We start from the raw sequence: 19,868 nt of genomic DNA, 5'->3' as shown, positions 1-19,868 counted from the left end.
AGACAGATCACCGCACCCGGTGACCACTTCCAGGCCGGTTTTGTACAAACCGAGTTTCGAATATGATCCATCCATTCCAGTTGATGTAATGTCCAATAAGCGTTTCTCAAACTGTGGTACTGGAACACAAAGATAAAAAGCTGTCCCTGGGCTTCATTAATTAAGCACCACGACACGAAGACATACAGAGGAGTGGAGGTATAGCTCCACCATTTTTTACCTCGGCACTGGATGGAGGTGAGTGGTCAGCTTCACGCCCCTGCCGCATTACCGCCGATATATATTTACTTATTTATCCATAAAGGTAAAGTTGTCCCTCTGCTTAAGTAATTAAGCACTACGCCATGAAGGCGTATGGGGGACTGGGTGTATAGATCTACATTTTCTTGAACTTGGCATTATTTTGAGGTGTGGTCAGCTTCACGCCCCGCCCACTTTACCCACGGTTTCCATTTTATAGGAGGCTGGGTGGGCCCCAGAGCCGGTATAGACGAAGTGGAGAAGAGGAAATTCTTGACCCTACCGGGACTCGAACTCCGACCCCTCTGCCGTCCATCCCAGCTCCTACTTATTTATCCATACGCTAAAGAATTCTGTGCCTCACTCTGAGAGAAGAGCACAGGGTGCCGCGGACATCTGTATTGTCTACTACCTCGTCTACTGCATGAGGCTTGTTGAAATGAAAAGCGTATGCCGTGTCGTGAAGCGTGCGATCCGAGCGGGCTGCATTACGACAAGGGTAATTCCCAGGGCGGATACCCAGGGGAAAGCACCATTACGCCTGCCATTATCCGAATGCAACAGAACAGGAATGAAGAAGACGCCTTCAAATAAGCCTGGCGCGTCAGGAACAAAACTGGAAGGGCGCAAGACACGCAAAGCGATCGTGTTATTGTTCAAAATTTGAGGTAGAAATAATTCTACCTTCTGGGATATATAGCCACGTAGTCCGTTGAAAGTCAACCGATGTCTGGGAAGAACATATCGCCTCCATCTTCATGGTCGACGATTAAGCCGAGTAAGAAACCAATGCGAAAGCAGGCGGCAATAAGAACTCTGTCTGAGGGTCCTACCGGCCACTGGCACAATGGTAACGCTCAGGATCGGTATTCGGAAGATGTTCGGTTCGAATCTTGGCCCCGACATAGGCTATCCTGATTGAGGTTTCTCACGGTGTTCTTCAGCCCCTCCAGGCAAACATCAAGACAGTATCTGATTCAGGTTACGATCCCATTTCGTTCAAAATCCTTTCCAGCTCATCATAATCTTACTACAAACCGATACACAGTCTACATACTGAAAGAGCAGATGGAGGTTCCACAATAATTACTACAATCGAGGCCCGAGACCTCAGTCGGTATAGGCCGGAATTCGATAGCCGGCAGGGACAAGAATACTCTACTCCACACGGTCCAGACCGGCTCTGGGGCCCGCCCAGCTTCCTATCCAATGGGTTCCGGGAGCTCTTTCTGTGGGGGTAAATCTGACCACTCACCTCCATCAAATGCCGGGGTCAAGAATCGTGGAGTTATACCTCCACTCCCAAATTTGCCTTCATGATGTGCTTAATTAAATAAGCACAGTGACAATTTTAGGCACCCCCCCTTATACTTCAGCTATAGTATTTTCAATGAGAGCCAATTCCAAGAAGAATTCTTCCGTCGGTAGGAAAGCGACGTTAGTTTCTTGAGCCAATTACAACATATTTCCGGTGGACCGTGTAGAGTGGATAGCCTGAATTCTCCTGAACCGTGGACACAGCATTCCTAAGCGCTCGAAGCTCAAGAGTCAAGGCGACGGCTCGCATGCCTCCTTCGAACCCACATACCACAGCCAGCAGCATCATCTAAAAAGATTGCGCACAGTCAGGTGAGACAAAGGTCTGCGTCACTGCTATTCGATACCCGGAACGGATAAAGTAACATGAACAAGTCTTAAGACGTGTCAACAATTCCGAATAGAAAGTACACAACAGGGTATGTACAAACTCAATTCCCTATTACATAACAGACAACTCCACACACACTATCGCGCCTGATTACCCTCGCTTGTCATTTCTACGGCGTCTACTTCTCTACCCTCTACCGTGTCTGACTATGAGTGAGTGTGGAGAGGGTCATGACATAGCTCAGGCGGTTAGTCGCTGGCTACCCACCTCGGCGGCCTGGGTTCGAGCCCGGGTTAGGTCATGTGGGATTTGTGTTGGACGAAGTGGCACTGTGGTAGGTATTTTCTGAGTACTTAGATTTCTGTCCATGATTTATTCTGACCGTCTTACAGTGCATACATTTATTCACCTTACTCTTCTCTCTTGAGCTACATGTTTCAGCACTAAAGTGCCATCTTGAGGCAGTATAACACACGCAGTCACAGGAGCAAGACACAACACAAAGCACAACACACACATGAAAGTAGGAAGAGTACTGCGATAGAAGAAGATAGGTGTGCCGCGTATTGAGATACGATATAAGGATGACAAATCCTGAACAGTTTTAATATTCTTAATATTTAAAATTTATCAATATATATGACGGATATATATTTTAGTTATTTTAGCATAAAGACAACAGGGCATGCAATGAAGTAGTTCGACGTACATCGAAAAGCACCTGAAGATGGCACTTTAATGCCGAAACACGTAGTGCAAGAGAGAAGAGTAAGGTGAATAAATGTATGCACTGTAAGACGGTCAGAATAAATCATGGACATAAATCAGTGCAACAGGACGCTAAAATATAACATTACTTAGATTTCCCCTGCCAATTCGCACTCCACCGACTGCTCCACAATCATCATCATCATCATCATCATCATCATCATCTGGGGCAGGTACAATAGGTCAAACAGTGGCCGTAGTACCAAGTGAACTGTCTCGCCGCGTGAGGAGCGTGTGGAACTGTCGCTGGAATAAGAATTGGCAAGGGAAACCGAAGTACTACAAGAAAACCTGCCACAATGTCACTTTTCCCATAACAAATCCCACATAACCTCACATGGAGTCGAACCCGCACTGCCGCGGTGGGAAGCCAGCGACTAACCGCCCCAGCCATGATGCATTCGTCTCACACATAAAACCGTTGCTTAGTACGGTAAAGGTGTCCCTGTGCTGAATTAAGCACTATACCATGAAGACGTATGGGGTAGTTGAGGAAAAGCTCCATGCTTCACCATGGCAGTTAAGTGGAGTGGTCTGCTGCACGCCCTGGCCGCTTTACCCACAGGAAAGAGCTCCCGTCACTCATTGGATAGGAGGGTGTGTGGGCCCCAGAGCCGGTCTTGATGCTGTGGGATAGAAAAAAAATTCTTACCTCTGCTGGGAATCGAACGGCGGCCTTCCAGCCCGTAGCCCGTCGCTATACTGACTCGGCTGTCCCTCGGTTCCTTGTCGAGTCGTGCAACAATCGGCTAACAGAACTGTAAAACCCTAAGTGCTAACGTAGCCGTGTTTGACTTGCTGTTCGTGCAAATGAAGAAAGGCTGTGAAGCTACAGGCCCTTGAGACATATGCAGCCCGGAGGGCAGCCTCTTCATACGGCCGGTCAGCTGCAAGACACACGAGTGGAAGTGACGGCTCCAACACACAGCGGAACGTAGTTGGGACCGACAGAGTGGCCGCACTCTCTCGGAACTGCAACGGCCTCACGCCCGGAGGGTAGCCTCTTCATACGGCCGGTCAGCTGCAAGACACACGAGTGGAAGTCGTGGGCGTGAAGGCTCCAACACACAGCGGAACGTAGTTGGGACCGACAGAGTGGCCGCACTCGCTCGGAACTGCAACGGCCTCACGCCAATATTTCACGGGCAAAAGCGCCATAACGGCACAGATTCTAAACGATTCCTGTTTAGGTGTATCAAAGGTAAAGTTATCCCTGGGTTTAATTATTTAAACAGTACGCAACGAAAACGTATGGGAGAGCAGAAGTATAGCTCCACTATTCTTGATCTTAACACTGGATAGAGGCATTTAAGCTGCTTCAAGCTCCTATCACTTTACCCTCGGGGAAACGATCGCTCCGGTTCCCTCTGTATAGGAGATTAGGTGGGCTCTACAGCTAGACTGGACGTCACGGAAAAAATAAAGTATCTTGCTTGTACCAGGAATCAAACCCCGACTCACCGGTCGTCCAGCCCTTAGCCGAGTCGCTATAGCGATGAGTGTGCAAAATTCGTTATCCATATTTCTTCGTGTGAATTATTTGAAGCTACACCAAACAGGTCGGCCCAAAGGTAAACTGTTCTTGACCTTTATTCAGGAATATTCGGTTCGACTCTCGGCTGTGACTTCAGCTGCCCTAACCATAGGGTTCTGTCGTTTTTCTCAGTCCCTTCAACATAATTCCGGGGTAGCACCACAATGAGGCCACGACCGCTTCCTTCCAAATCCTTTTTAATTCATCACTGAACCATCACTACACCATCCGACGCTACAATCTCGATACGGAACAAGCGTCGTTAAATAATTAGCGGAAAAATTAAGACGCTTTTAGTATCGATATACACGGCGTCGGATGGTAGAATGACTGATGAATGGGAAAGGATTTGCAAGGAAGTGGTCGTAGAACGAGATATCGTNGGAAATTTTTTGGGGGGGGGGGGCAGATTAAAAATATTAAGACCCTCAGGAGAGCGAGGGATCCAGCCGAAATTCGAACCGAGCACCTCTCGAATACGGGTATAGACCGTTCACTCAAGTCCATCCTGTTCAGTGCTTTCCATGTCACTACTTCGACGCCGAAACAACAGCTAACTAACTTCATGGAGCTGTGCCCTTATTGAGAAGCTGTCAATTGTGCAGCCACTCAAGAACCTCCCAGCATTTTATGGAACCCGAAGGTTCATTACCGTGTTCACAAGAGCCCTCCACTGGTCCCTATCCTGAGCCAGATCAATCCAGTCCACACCACCCCACTTTAACATTATCCATCACCTACGTCTTGGTCTTTCTAGTGGTCTCTTTCCTTCTGGATTTTTTTACCAATATCCTATATCCATTCCTCTTCCCCCCCCATTCGTGCTACATGCCCTGGCCACCTCATCCTCTTTGACTTGATCATTCTAATTACTCTTGGGGAAGAATGTAAATTATGAAGCTCCTCATTATGTAGTTTCCTCCAATCTCCCGTGCCTACAGAAGAGCTAGAAAGACAAAACGTAACTGTAGGAAACCAGATGAAAAGGGAAAGTCATGAAGACGTGAAAGAGGCTGTATTTCTGAGGCGAAAGAGAGCCCATTACTTTGTTAAGAAGTTCCATACTTTTGATAAGGATGGTACGAAAACAAACGACTTCCAGAGCGGTCACAAGTACGTAGTGGCTTGAGACAAGCGGTAACGGAATTCAGAATTAATGGTCAGTTGCATAACTCGGGAAGCAAATTTTATGGCCTTTTAAATTTGAAGGGGTTTAATTCTGATGAACTCGTGCGAAAGGTCTGCATGAGAAGCATGACGCAGCACAGCTTCGAACTTTTGAACCTTCTCATCGCTTGCTTGAAGACAGATAAAATCCAAGAAAATCCCTGTCGAGGCACCCTTCCTATAAATAACATTTAAAAATTCAGTTCCCACCTCAGAGGAAGCACAGTTCCTGCATTATATAACAAGTGCTCTTTATGAGAAAAGTATACACTACACTCTGCTGGCAAAATACAGAGTTTTCTAAACGTTAAGCCGGCGGCAGATATAGCAACAACTATAATTTAAAGGATAAGCGTCGTCACCCGTGGAGTCTATAAAGGTCAATGCTCTCTGACGTGGTAATATCGATACAAAGCCTCGTGCAATACGTTCATGTAGCATGTAATGTTATTTCGGTCTAACGTACTTAAATCAAACACTCTGGCTCAGGCGGTAAAACTTCCCACCTGTATTCGGGTGATACTCGGTTCGAATCTCCTGACTGAAGTTCATCTGTACGCAAATTCCGGGGTTGTACCGCTAATTTTGCCACGACTGCTTCCTCCCACATAATTTCCAATTAATTATTTATTAACGCTTTAAAGCCCGGTGGCTTTAACATATTAAGACTCTGCATTCTACTTACATGTGTTCCATATGGTTCTCACAACAAACAACCACTGTTTCCCTAAACAGCTTTACAGTGGAGACGTAAGGTATTTTCTGTGAGGTACGATCTGAACTTGTATATATTATGAAAAGAAATTCAGACTTTAAAGGTTTATTCATCCTGTAATCTGATGGTAAATAGTCTGAACTACTGAAAGCGTCAGTAAATAAGCCATAAATAAATAACAAATATAAGACTTTGCGTGGGTTCCAGTATAATATGCACTACCAAACTCTTCCGAGGTTTCAAAACTCCGCAATGACAATTAGAAATGCGTCTAACAAACCTGGACACAGAGGCAAGAGCCCGGTTATAAACTACAGGTCTTTAACGCCTGGTGAACATGTCGAGACCTGTCACGTCTCGTCACTGCTTGTCTTCTACGTAGACAGCGTATAAAATCTATTTCGACACGGAGGATGGGCGATGTTGTTAGACCCAGACCTTCAAACTCTTCCTTCCTTCATACAGAAAAAAAAATGATGAAAGGTGGGCTGCAATGTGGAAAGCAGTTTTAATCGGACCTACTGAAATGCTTAGACTCTGTCACTGAAATGTTCGCATTCTATTCTGAAAACAGACTGCTACCCATTCAGTCGAACTCCATTTTAGAAACGTTTTACTGACAAGTCTGGGACTATCTGTGTGTTTGAAAGTGAAATCTGGGAACTCTCTTATTTTGGGAATGAATCCTGGAATATTGAGGCAGTAGAGAATATAACCCAAATATATTCCTAACGTCTATCTTTCTATCGCTCCAACAGTCGCCTTGACACGAGGCCACTCCGCTGATATCAGTCCCCCAAACTGTGAAGATAAATACTGTGGTCTTTGGGGTTATGAACCCGTGCAGTCCGGCAGGCAATAATCAATGTTTCGGAGGAAAATACTGCTCCCATAATAGGGGAACTTGCAGACCTATTTTAGGATTGAAGTCGGGGACTCGGACAATAACCGCATCAGCACATTCAATGCCCTTCTGTAACTTAATTAATTTTCCTGACAGGCTGCCAGTCTACTGCTGACATATGTCAGATTTCAGATTTCCCCGATGGTGGAGATTCATAACGTCATCTTCTGACTTCATGACTCCTCGCAGTCTGGCAATTATCAACGTTTCGGAGGAATATATTGGGGAAACTTGCAGATTTTTCATTTTTGGACTGAAGTCAGGGATTCGTAAGGACAAAATAAAACATTCCGGACCAACATATCTGAATGAGGCAGTTCTCATGGCGGTGGGATTAAAAACCTTGGATGAAGATGGAGGACATTTGCTTCTGCGAAACGCTGGAAATCAACCTACCAGACACTGTTAGAACATCGGTCACCTATCGAATGAATTATACCAATATCTAAATAATTCAAGGTTTCGGAATTAATCAGACGGTGTAAACGGCTACAGCATGTGATAAGGAAGAAGACACCATTAAAGGTAACCAATAACCGGCTGCCTCACGTGACATATTCAAGTCTTTTTCATAAATCGTTTACGATCGAGCAATGGATCGTGTAGAACGCAAAACTCATCACTGTGCTCAATTCAGCACCACGCCACGGACAAGTATGGAGAGTAATATTACAACTTCGTCCAAAACATTTTTTTGGGGCATGTCGCAATTCCATGGGGAAATTTTATTCAAGAAAAGTCGTGTGTCCTCAACAAGAACTACGGCACTGCGAGTTTGGTTCCAACCGTATACTGGAAACACAAACTAGCAACTTTCCATGTCGTAACGATCAACTACAATATGTGATCACATCGAAATCTCACAGATGTTTTAGAGGAAGAGTGTACCTCCACGGATTCTTAACCTCGGCACAGATTGCAAGTGTCAGCTTAACGCTCCGGCCACATTACCTACGGGGAAAGAGCGCCATGAGGCTCTACAGGCCTCCAAGCCTGCTGTCTCAAACTAGACAGAAGAGAAAAACCTCGTGTTCCTGTTCGTGATGTAACAGACTCCTCGATCGTCGTCCGTAGGCAAGTCGCTGCACGGAATGTGTTACTGATACCGAAAAAAGACAAACTTCTAACGGCCTTCGCACGCTAGAAAACACAACAAAAACTGATATATTAAATCCTTAAAAATGAAACAAGATTGTACAGTTTAATTCATATGTACAAATTAGGGTTGATAAAATGAAACCAGTCCCGGGCCCTGTGAGTAAATACAGCCAGTCAAGCGCGTTTCAATTGAACAATCTTATACTTTCTGTACGTTGAATACATCTCCTACAATAACGATATTAAAATGGTTTGATAGTAAAATTAAGTTTCACTAGTCACCTTCCTTGACAGCAATTTCAGAATCCAAAGCTTGAAACGACCGCCCTGAACAGCACTATGGCATGAACAAAGAGGAAGAAGTAGGAGTTTACATAATAACTCGGCACACTCGAGCGGTCCAATATCGGAAGACGAACTTCATGTTTCCATTCCCGTGATACATGGGAAGGCTTCTTTGTTCGGCTTCAACGAGATACAGTCGCTACTCGGAAACAGTTGAAATATTACTTGGTTCAACAAGACAGCTCTAAACCCTTTACCATCAATCCTGAAACGAGAAGTGTGCCGGTCGGAACAAGATGCACTACGCCAGTCACACTTACAGGCCTTCCAATGTATGTAATCGTCCATTAGGGTTAAGTTCCTGGAATTCAAGGCTGTATTCTAACCCCTACCGCGCTATAATTCTATTGTTTACATTATAAAATCAACAAAGGAATATTAAATTATATATGAAGGTCGTACCGAAAGTCATGAGCAACTTTTTTTTTGCATGCAACCTGGGAACAGCAGACGAAAGTGAATAGGGTGGTAGGTGGAACCAGCTGTTGTGTTAACCTTGAGTGTCTTGTGACGTCAATAGCTTGCATCACGTGACCAGTATCACTCCTAACAAAATGGCCGACAACGATATGTCGTTTCGCCAGCGTGCTGTCATCGAATTTCTTGTGAAAGAGGAAATCCCTGCTGCAGAAATTCACCAGAGACTTCAGCATGCTTATGGAAGTGTGCACAGATGCGAGCAGTGTTCGAAGATGGGTGAAACATTTTACAGATGGGAACACCAGCATCGAAGATGAACCTCGGAGCGGTCGTCCTCGAACAGCCTCAACTGAACGCAACAAGGAAAGAGTGGATGAGATCATTCAAGATGACAAACGTGTGACTGTGGACACAATAGCCCGAAAACTTGGAATAGGGCACAGTGCAGTAGAGGGAACGACTGAAACCTTGGGCTATAGGAAAGTTTGTGCTCGTTGGGTCCCGCGGTTACTGACCGAAGATCACAAAGGTCAGCGAAAAGTCATCACCTCAGAACTGCTGCAGAGGTATCGACACGAAGGCGATGATTTTTTGCTCTGTATTGGGACAGGTGACAAAAGCTGGTTTCACCATTTCGAGCCTGAAACGAAACAGCAGAGTATGGAATGGCACCATTTGCATTCTCCATCAAAAAAGAAGGCAAAGACAGTGCCATCAGCTGCGCGATAAACCTCCGGGACGAAACATCATCATCCTGCATGACAACGCTCACAAGAAAATTTATTTCATGAGAAAATTAAGAACGGACTCAATTCGAACAATGCTTGCTACAATTCAGTTCAGAACCCTTTTGTCTTCTCGTCTACTATCTAAAAACGTAAGAATTAAAATACACAAAACTATAATACCTCTAGTTTTGTGTGGGTGTGAAACTTGGTCTCTGACATCAAGAGAAGAACACAGATTTAGGGTGTTTGAGAACAGGGTGCTGAAAATGTCTGGACCGAAGTGGGATGAAATAATGGAAGGGACAATTGCACAATTCATTACTTGTATTTGACAAATATAATTAGAATGATTAGTCAAGGCGGATAATATGAGCAGGGCATGTAGCACGCATGGAAGAGAATATAGGATTTTGGTGGGAAATCAGAAGGAAAGAGACCACTAGGAAGACCTTTAAGTAATGTAAAGTAAAGTAAAGTAAGTAAAGCTATCCCTGTACCAGGCCGTGAAGGCCCATAGGGTTGTGAGACGTTGAGGGTCCGACATTATCTGGACAATCTGCTCAAAGATGGCGGTAAGGTTGTCAGCCTTACGCGCCGGCCGCGCTTTACTCCCCAGGAAAATTATTTAATTAATTCCTGGTACTCATTTCTGTTAGAGGGTGAGTAAACCCCAGGGCCTAGTGCGGCTGGAAGGATTAGGTCAACTGAAAAAATCCAGTGACCTCATTGGGACTTGAACCCGCGACCTTCCGGCTTGTAGCATAGCCCCTCAACCAACTACGTAATAAAATATCACGAAGGGTCCTAGAGGAATACGATGAATGGTATGGACTAGACTGATCTGGCTAAGGATAGGGACCAGGGGCGGCTCTTGTGAACACGGTAATGAACCCTCTGGTTCCATAAAATGTTGGAGAATTCTAGGGTATATGAGCGACTGGCGGTTTCTCAAGGACTTAAAGATACATGGACTTCGTTAGAAACTTAAAACAAATGTAGAACCTTATACTGTTCAATGATGATGAGATTTCTGAACTTGTGAACAGAACATAGATAATGGTTACATTCCTGTGAATAACCCACTTGCCTTATGGGCATAAATGTCAGATTTCCTTCTGCATAATCTCGTTTTGTGTTAAGGACCTAATGAAGCCACTGAATCAAGAGAAAATCCGGAATACTAGGAGAGAAAAATGATTCAACGACTTCATTAAGAGCACATACGAGGCAAAAATTAAAAACACTTAGTGAAACAAGACTGGGGCACGCGGTAGCGTAGTTTGTTGGGGCACTATGCTACAAGCCGGAATGTCGCGGGTTCGATTCATTATTTTTTCTTCAATTGACCTAATCCTTTCGGCCGCACTATGGCCCTGTGGTCGACTCAGCCTCTAACAGAAATGAGTACCAGGAATCTTCCTGGGGTGTAAAGTGCGGCCGGTGAGTAAGTCTGACAACCTCACCGCCGACTGTGAGTCCACTGTCTAGAAAACGTGAGAGTCTCGACGTCACAAACTTATGGACCTCCACAGCCTGTTACAGGTATAGCTTTACCTTTTGTTTTGGTGAAACAAGATTGTAAATTTAATGTCTCACGTAATAAAGTTCGAATCCATTACATCACGGAACTGGCTGGTCGCTAGCAGATCACAGTTTTACAAATCTTCACAAAATAAACAGAGCTACATAATACAACCTCTTTATTACAACCGTCACAACACAACAAATATCAAGGATCTTGACATCTGTTGTGTTGTGACGGTTGTAATAAAGAGGCTGTATATTGTAACACAACAGGATGCATGAAATGGGGGGGGGAGAGCTACGCACTCTCTGCGAGCTGAAACAAGATCTTAACTGATGACAACAAGATTGGAAACGTTGCACTCCAAAATGTAGCAGGTAAAATTCCTAACGGCATTGCTTTGCAGTTGCTCACTTGCCGCCAGCTTACACGCTAAATTTCGGCAAAACACAAAATGCATCAAGTACAACCGACAAACTTGACATTTCAACAACATAATAATACACAATTGCGAATTACAACGAAAGAAGAGAACGTTTTGTGGGATACATGGGAAAGGGCATGTAAGCCCTCACGTAAAGATGGCTTTGTGATCGGTCAATGTGACTGAAATTTAAACTGGACAACTAACATTATACTCAGATCCCTCACTGAAATAGCAGAACATTAATAGCATTTCATGACATACACAAACAAGAATTTCTGTGAAGAACTAACAGCGTTTGCTTTCACACGACACGGACCGTACACGCCTCATCAACTGCTGCGAGCTGTTACCTAGCAACGACAGGGGGCTACACACATATACACATAGGCAGAGGAGATGGTTTATGAAGTACAATGCCGTTGAGATGGGCTCAGCTGCCGTGATATACATAAAGCAATTGGCAAACAAAGATGGTATCTAGTTCGGCTTATTATCAAACCCTGAAGATGAAGACGATTTGTTTCTCCGAAACGTGGGTTGACTTTCAAAAGACTACAAGACGGTATATCCCAGAAGATAGTAGTACTCTTAAAACCTAGCTACGTTCAGTACATTTCCTGGCTGAAACATCGCTGCGTTAGGAACGTCTGTATTGACAGCTCTAATAATGGTCATGATGCAATCGTAAGTAGGACACTTCATAACATAATCAATCGGGTATGGGGCCTACAATGATGAAAATCAATGGTTCCCAAAATTTTGACATGACACCCCTTTTTTCGGTTTTCACCTAGCCCCCACGTCCCCCACCAATTTTTTCATTTTTTAAAAATGTAGCTTCCTGGCGCTCGTATTTATATTAGCTCTGATCAACTATAATCTGTAATGAATACTATATCAAAACTGTGTCCAGGACACTCAATTTTTAAAAACGAAAATGCTGCACCCTGCTCTTTATTTGTGTTGAAAAATTCCGAGAACTGTTCAAATCTAATCGCTCTAAATTGCCTAATACATGGACTAACAATTCTGGAGGGTTCTTACGGAAATAATAATTAAATTGCAACCGAAAAGAGTTTACCATTAAGAATTGATTTTCTTTCGTGCATGGCCTCACACCCCATCTTGACACCTCCTGCGCTCGCTCAAGGGGACGAGCACGTTGCTTGTAAATGTTCACGCGAGGTGGGCTGGAGCAAATAAACTTGGGATGGGCATATACTCAGATGAAACGGAATTCCAGATACACTCACATGTCTGTACGGGCTTGTCAAAGACGGTCGCGTGTCGTACTACTGTAGACTGTGTAACACAAACATGGCTTCCCCTTTCAGCGGGATTTCTGCTATAACCGAGCTTGCCCCTGGTTCAATTCCAACGAACTTCACAAGAAGGAAGCCAAATGGTAACTGTATTGAGGCTGTCAAGGCCTCTACGCCGAGATATCAAAAAAGGAATGTTCCGAAGTCCTTGTCACATAAGTTATCTTTTTAAATGAAAGTGCGCATTTTTTACTCGCCCCAAAAATAGCATTAGTGCGTCCATATAGAGGACACGACAGACATGTAGCACGATGGGAGCGATAAGAAATAGGTGCAACAGTTTGGTTTGGGAGACCTAGCGCAGATATGGACCCCACTATCCACTGGGATGAGGTAGGACTGACTATTTCAGCAATTAACACCTTCTCATGGGAGACTCTACTCCATTAGGCTAGTTTACATTGTTAGGGCTCAAACGTTCGCAAAACCTATGCTCTTTTTTTTAATTTAAACGTATTTTTCTGGTATATGTCATATTCATGACTCTTTTCAAACCTACAAGTCGCAATAACCACTGTCATGTACCTACAATCTTCTACAAACTTCAATAACCTCTGCCATGTGCGTACAGTTTTCTACAAGTTATAATAACCACTGCCATGTGCGTACAGTCTTCTACATGTTTCAATAACCACTGACATGTATATAGTCTTCTACACTTTCGTCAATATTCGCTAATATCATCTGAGTGTTCTTCCAAATACAACATTTTCAATATACAGCAACCCCTTGTTCAGCGCGGGTTTGATTACACACATGAAAATTATTGCCAAAAATTATTTGCCGAACACTGAAGATTCGCTTATATGCGGTATGTCAAACACGCTCTGTCGGCTTACAAAGTTTGTCAGAAGCCTAACTTTTTGCTAATATTTTCCTAACACTTTAACATTTCCCTGATATTTTAAAGTGTAACTTTAAAATGATAATTTAATGTCATGCCCAACTTCCCCATCATATAATTATACTACACAGTTTGTTCACAAATAAATATCATTACAGTATATTATGTTATTATTTAGTTACTTGTAGGAGCCGAGATAGCCCAGTCGGTACAGAGACGCGCTACCGACTGGATTTTTCTATACTTCACAGCGCCTGGGGCCAACCCCAATGGGTACTGCGGGCTCTTTCCTTGGGGATAAAGCGACAAGGGCATGAAGCTGACCACAAGCACAGTGGAGCTATATCTCCTCTTCCTCATGTGTCTGTGTAGCATAATGCTTACTTAATTAAGCACTGGGACTTTACCATCATCTTTGTTGTTTACTTTAATCTTCCACGGCGCGTTCCCGTATCCCTATTAATCCCATACAATATAAAGTTCATCCAACACGGATTCACCAACGCGCCACTTTCGAGGGTTTGCTATACCTCAAAACTGAAAATGAATTGCAGTAATAATTGACAAAGCGATCTCTTGAAATCAATTGTGGTGCACGAAAGCAGATCATATATAGATGGTTTTCCTGCCACATACTGGTGTGACAGTAAAAAAAAATCCACCCATAGAAATAAAACAAGCACACAACAGAGAAATGAAACAAACTCCCAGTGCATCCCGTCACATCAAATCAGTACCACAATTTTAATTCTCGCAACATGTGTTAACGTTTATCGCTTCAAGCGGAAATTTCATTATGGGCAGGTCAATATCATCCTCCATTTTTAAACGGTATAAAATTACAGCAATGTATATGCCACAAAGCTTCAACATAAAACATAACAAACATTCCAATTTGTATGAAGTAAACAAATGAATTCACATCCGGTTTATACTCGTATACCTATTAAACGCGTTGTTTGAACAGCGAAAACCAAAAAAATTACCCATAGAGCTCAGAATGACAGAAGGAACGTTGAATACTATTTTACTGGATGAGGTGCCGTGTAATCTTGCACTGAGGAAAAAATTTCCTCCGAAACGTCGATAAAATTCTACCAGACTACGCGGCCTCACATTCATCTCCATAGGCACCGTTGTGAGATTTCTACAGCTCGACGGATGGAATGTTACGGACGTCAGATATAGGAGGCGCGGCTTCTCGGGTTCGATCCCAGGTCAAGTCATATGGACAAAGTGGCACTGGGGCAGACTTCCTGCGAGTACTTCGGTTTCCCCTGCCAAGTCTCATTCCATCCACACTCATCTACAATCCCGGGCTAGTACAATAGCCCCACTAGTGGCCGACGTACCAAAGTGGCCTACGACCCACCCCACCCCACAAACCTATATATACACGCAGGATCTTAAAAAAGTTTCCGCACTTTTTATTTTACAACTCCATTTTATTTATGATTACAAAAACAAAACACATTTTTCTATACAATCACCCTTCTTTTCAACACAAATTTCCCCAGCGTCCTACCAGCTTCTTAATGCCATCATAATAAAAAGTCTTCTTCGGTCTAGAAAACCGAAATTAACGGTCGTTGGAACCCGTTGAACTGACCACGTGACACCCTCTATCCGCAAAAGCTGGCACTACGCCGACAAGCGGCAGTCGCTCGGTCGATATACTTCGCTTGTGGACTAATGGCCATGGAGCAAAAAAATAGAAAGCCTTCGGCTGCGGGCGTAGCCACTGATGCACCGCGTTCTTTAGGCCCTCATCTCATCGAAATCTTCTCCTTCCCAGAGCTTCCTCAAGCTGTCAAAAAAAGGTGAAAATCGAATGACGCCAAACCTGCACTGACTTCCATGACTTCCCACTTCAATTTCCTGTGGGTGTCCAACGTGCGGACCGCAGTATGGAGACGGGCATTGTCATTCAACAGCAGGACGTCCTCTGACAGGGCTTCAGCCCTCTCTGAAGCATGTCATTATAGGATGCACTTGTGACAGTCGTTCCACGTAGGTACTTGAGAATCCCAGAAGATGGTCAGCATCAACTTGCCTGACAATGGTTGCATCTTGAATTTCTTTGCAACAGGAGATGACGGATGCTCCCACTGCATGCTCCCCCCCTTGGTTTCTGGTTGACAGTGGTGAACAATACCCCCCTCCAGCACCACCCGGGCAAAGGTATTTCATAACCCTACAGATATGCGGCGAATCTTTATTCTACCCGGCTTCTCAGTATCATAAAATTACTCCTGATAACTATAACTCGAGGAATTGCAGGAGACATTTCCTCAAGTCGTCTGAAAGAAAGATACGCACGATTTCATTTCATGAAGAGAAATATAAACACCACCACACCACATCCCGAACGTTCGAGTAAACATACTTAAATGTACCAGCTAGCCTTGAAAGCCGAAGAGTATAAACACGGCTCTTCCTAACACAAAGCACACCACTGTGCTGTGAAATACCATTTTCGTCTACCTCAATGTTATGTTCTCTGTCATCAGAGCCGATCATATTTGTACAGCCACAAGTCGGAGTCTGTGTTACGGCCCAACATTAATGGCTTAACTCACCAGATCTTAAACTTCGTGATAACCGAGATCCCAAAAAAGAATACACACATTTACGCAACTCCCAAACCCCAACTCTGCCTGTCAGCGGAAAGTACAGTTCTGCACACTGTTGTAGGCTCCTATTAGGCTGTACGGTGACAGCGGGAACCTAAATAGCTTCACAGCCTCTCTACATCTACAGCAAGCTATAAAGTGTTACTGTACAGCCACGAAAAGTGCAGTTCTGCACAATGTTACAGGTTTCTCTCAAGCTGTAGGGTTACAGCAGGAATCTAAATGGCTTTACAGCCTCTCTACACCTATAGAAAGCTATAAAATGATCAGGTACAGTCACATGTTCGCGATGTGTTTCGTTGGCTGCAGCTGCATATTCCAAGGGCCAGGTCTTCTTGATCTATCAAGACTGTTAGTACACAAAACTTAGTTTCTTATAACTCGGCGACCATCCTTAGAGTATGTAGGGGTCCTCTGGAAGGTAAAGGTAAGTAAAGTTAAAGTTTCCCCTGCGCTTAACTAATTACGCACTACGTCGTGAAGGAGTATGTGGGAGTGGGTGTATTGATCCACATTTTCTTGACCCCGGCATTAGTTGGAAGTAGGTGGTCAGCTTCACGCCCCTGCCGCTTTTACCCCCGGGGAAAGACCCCCCCGGTATCCACTGGATAGGACGCTGGATGGTAGCGACAGGAAATCTGTGAAACCATGGGTTGGCAGGACTGTTCTTACAAACTGTCTCTAGGTTTTCCGTCCCAACCCTCCAATGGCAAACAATCTTATTATTTCGCATTCCGTTCCTGCAGGCTGGTTTTGGGAACGTGAAGCTCTTGACTACGAATATCACCCGTGAAACATACAAATATAGTATCGACGTTTCGGAAGAACCTGCGCCCTCCACCTTCTGCCCTTAAGACGGGGGAGGAATGTCACTACGCTGGTGAGTTGCAACTCCCAAACTCATAGCGTCCACTTCTGAAAATCATCATATGAGGCTCTGATGTTCTGTGTGTTTGGCCATCCCTGCTGTATTGGAGTATATGTCCATTTAAACTGTACGAAACGGGCATTTAAAACGAACAAATTTCTCCTAACGCTGGCTCTGATTCCACGACCACCCTTATCTAAAGGCGTAAAAACCTATTCCTGTAAGAGGCCGTGAAGGCCCACAGGGCTGTGAGACGTCGAGGCTTCCACATTTTCCAGGCAATCGGCTCACAGATGGCGGTAAGGCTGTTAGCCTTACGCACCGGCCGCCTTTTACCCCTTGGAAAGATTCCTGGTACTCAGGTCTGTTAAGAGGCTCAGTCGACCCCAGGGCCATAGTGCGGCTGGATAGACTAGGTAAGTCGAAAAAAACAATCCACCTCAAGGGGAATTGAACCCGCCACCTTCCGGCTTGTGGCACAGTGCCTCACAGAACTACGCTACCGCGTTATCTAAAGGCATGTTATCAATGCTAGGTGGCTGAGCTTTGGGGGAAGATGGGTCCACGAACAAACGGAAGTAATATCAGGCAGGAGAAAGTTACTCCCCCACACACACATTTATTACAAACAAACGACTCCTCCCGCAAGCTACTTCAAATTAATAACTCTGCCCCACCCAGTTCAGGAGAGGAAAGTAATCGCCTGGCATGAGGAAACAAGATATGCCTCACTACCGAACATCCGAAAAGGACTTCATTTACGCTCATGATCTGACAAAAGATTCCTTCGAGACTAGCGGGTATCGCTGTGTACGACAGGCTCCATCCTTCAGCTCCCTTTCTGTGGGAGTAACTAATCATTCTAAAGAAACATATTCCACAGGGACAACAACCAATCCAAACACTATCGACCAGTGAACTAGCTCGTGCATGAACACCACATTCAGCGAGTATGCTGGTGTATAAGCAACGCTCTAGACATGTATTCGCGAGGTGCTTGGTTCAAATCTCGGCCGGCTGCTATCCTCAGATATTGTTCACGGTTTTCCTCGGCTCCTCCTAACAAATACCTTGGCGGTATACAGAACAAGCCACCACCGTCTCCATTCGTCTTTCATCTATCATATCATCGAGCGTTACATCGTCTGAATACTGGCAGTTCGATTACACTGCATATGATACTCAACGGGTTGCTTAATCACGCTGGTTCAAACTGACTTTACAATTCCCAAAGTAATGCTTATATAATTTAGGATGGAGACACCCTAGGAATAAAGCTAATCGGGGCTGAAAATGGAGGTAAGGCGCCGTCTACTTAATTTCAGAGTGTTTCATTTGGTGGATGCTATTTCCGGTCCCTTTTAAGATTTCATAATTATAGTTTTCAACAATAAAAGTAGGTACAAATTCACGAACATATAACAACTTTACTTACTACGTAGTTTTAGGAAATAATTTTTATTTCCACCCTTGAAGCCAATATACCATTTTAACCGTAGCAAGAACTCTTATTAGTAATATCATATCATGCCACAAACATCGTAAAAGATACAATGTAAAATGTGAGCAAAAATAATCCGGTGGTCCCTACAAATCATCATAAGGGATGTGTCGCTATTTTGCTAATTACACCGTAATTTGAACACAAGTTTTAAAAAATCAAGCAAGATTTCTCCCCGCGGCAGTTTTCACACGTTTTAAATTTCCGCAATAAAAACCTGTCACGTTCCACAACTTTTATTCAGAACTGTCTCTGTATTTAGGTCAACTATCGACTTACATTTACCAAGGAAAAGAAAATCAATGGTGTGCCAGGAACAAAAATTAATTTCCTGCACTTCAACTTCGATATAACAAACGAAAAGCTGGTAGGACAAAAATCAATGGCTGGCCTTGACTTGACAAGGGTAAAAAAGCATGGCTACCAATATTAATGCAATTTAAACATGCAAAATACATGTCGACGTACCTCAACATAACTGTATACTCCTCTTGAAACCAGAAGAACACAAATGAAAGCCCAAAATCTTGATAGTTCAAGCATTTCGGACAAGTATTTACCCGTGAAAACACGCCACACCCGCCACTACACTCTATCACCAACTTCTCCTCATCAGAACTGCAGCTAGCTATGATGGCGGACACACAACAAACAGAATGGCTCTGCCCGCCTGCCTCCGCGCACCGCTCCTGCGCATATGCTCGCTGCCGCCTTGGCGGCAACCTTTAAATTAAATTGGTTTATTATATTCTTGAAACGTAAGGAGGTCAATACAAAATTTATGCTCAAATACACTACTTACTTACTTACTTACTTACTCATGGAGCTGAGCCCTTCTGGAGGAGCCGCCAATTCTGCAGCTACTTAAGAATTTCCCAGCATTTTATGAAACCCGAAGGTTCATCACCGTGTTCACAAAAGTCTTCCACTGGTCCCTATCCTCAGCCATATTTATCCAATCCATACAATTCCATCCTTTCTCTCTTAAGATTCATTCTAATATCGTCCACACACCTACGCCTTGGTCTTCCCTGTGGTCTCTTTCCTTCTGGCTTTCCCACCAATATCCTATACGCATTCCTTGTCTCTCCCATTCGTGCTACATGACCTGCCCACCTCATCCTCCTTGACTTGATCATTCTAATTATACTTAGAGAAGAGTACAAGTTATGAAGCTCCTC

At 44.1% G+C, this 19,868-nt stretch overlaps 1 protein-coding gene across 2 annotated transcripts in view; it reads right to left on the bottom strand.

Annotated features, from left to right (window-relative positions):
• Nucleotides 1–19,309, bottom strand: part of LOC111874141 (amyloid-beta-like protein) — a 217,924-nt gene extending 198,615 nt beyond the window's left edge. Inside the window, exon 1 of one of the 2 annotated variants that reach the window (XM_023869375.2) lies at nucleotides 19,156–19,309. In XM_023869375.2, coding sequence (XP_023725143.1) covers nucleotides 19,156–19,230 — 75 coding nt within the window. In that variant the 5' untranslated portion in view covers nucleotides 19,231–19,309. The remainder of the gene's footprint in view (nucleotides 1–19,155) is intronic. The other variant, XM_023869374.2, reaches the window with a different exon arrangement.
• Nucleotides 19,310–19,868: the final 559 nt, after the last annotated feature.

The sequence above is a fragment of the Cryptotermes secundus genome, unplaced genomic scaffold (genome assembly GCF_002891405.2).
Source record: "Cryptotermes secundus unplaced genomic scaffold, Csec_1.0 scaffold26, whole genome shotgun sequence".
NCBI lineage: Eukaryota > Metazoa > Arthropoda > Insecta > Blattodea > Kalotermitidae > Cryptotermes > Cryptotermes secundus.
The sequence above is the reverse complement of the archived record's forward strand: the minus strand, read 5'-3'. Positions and strand labels throughout refer to the sequence as shown.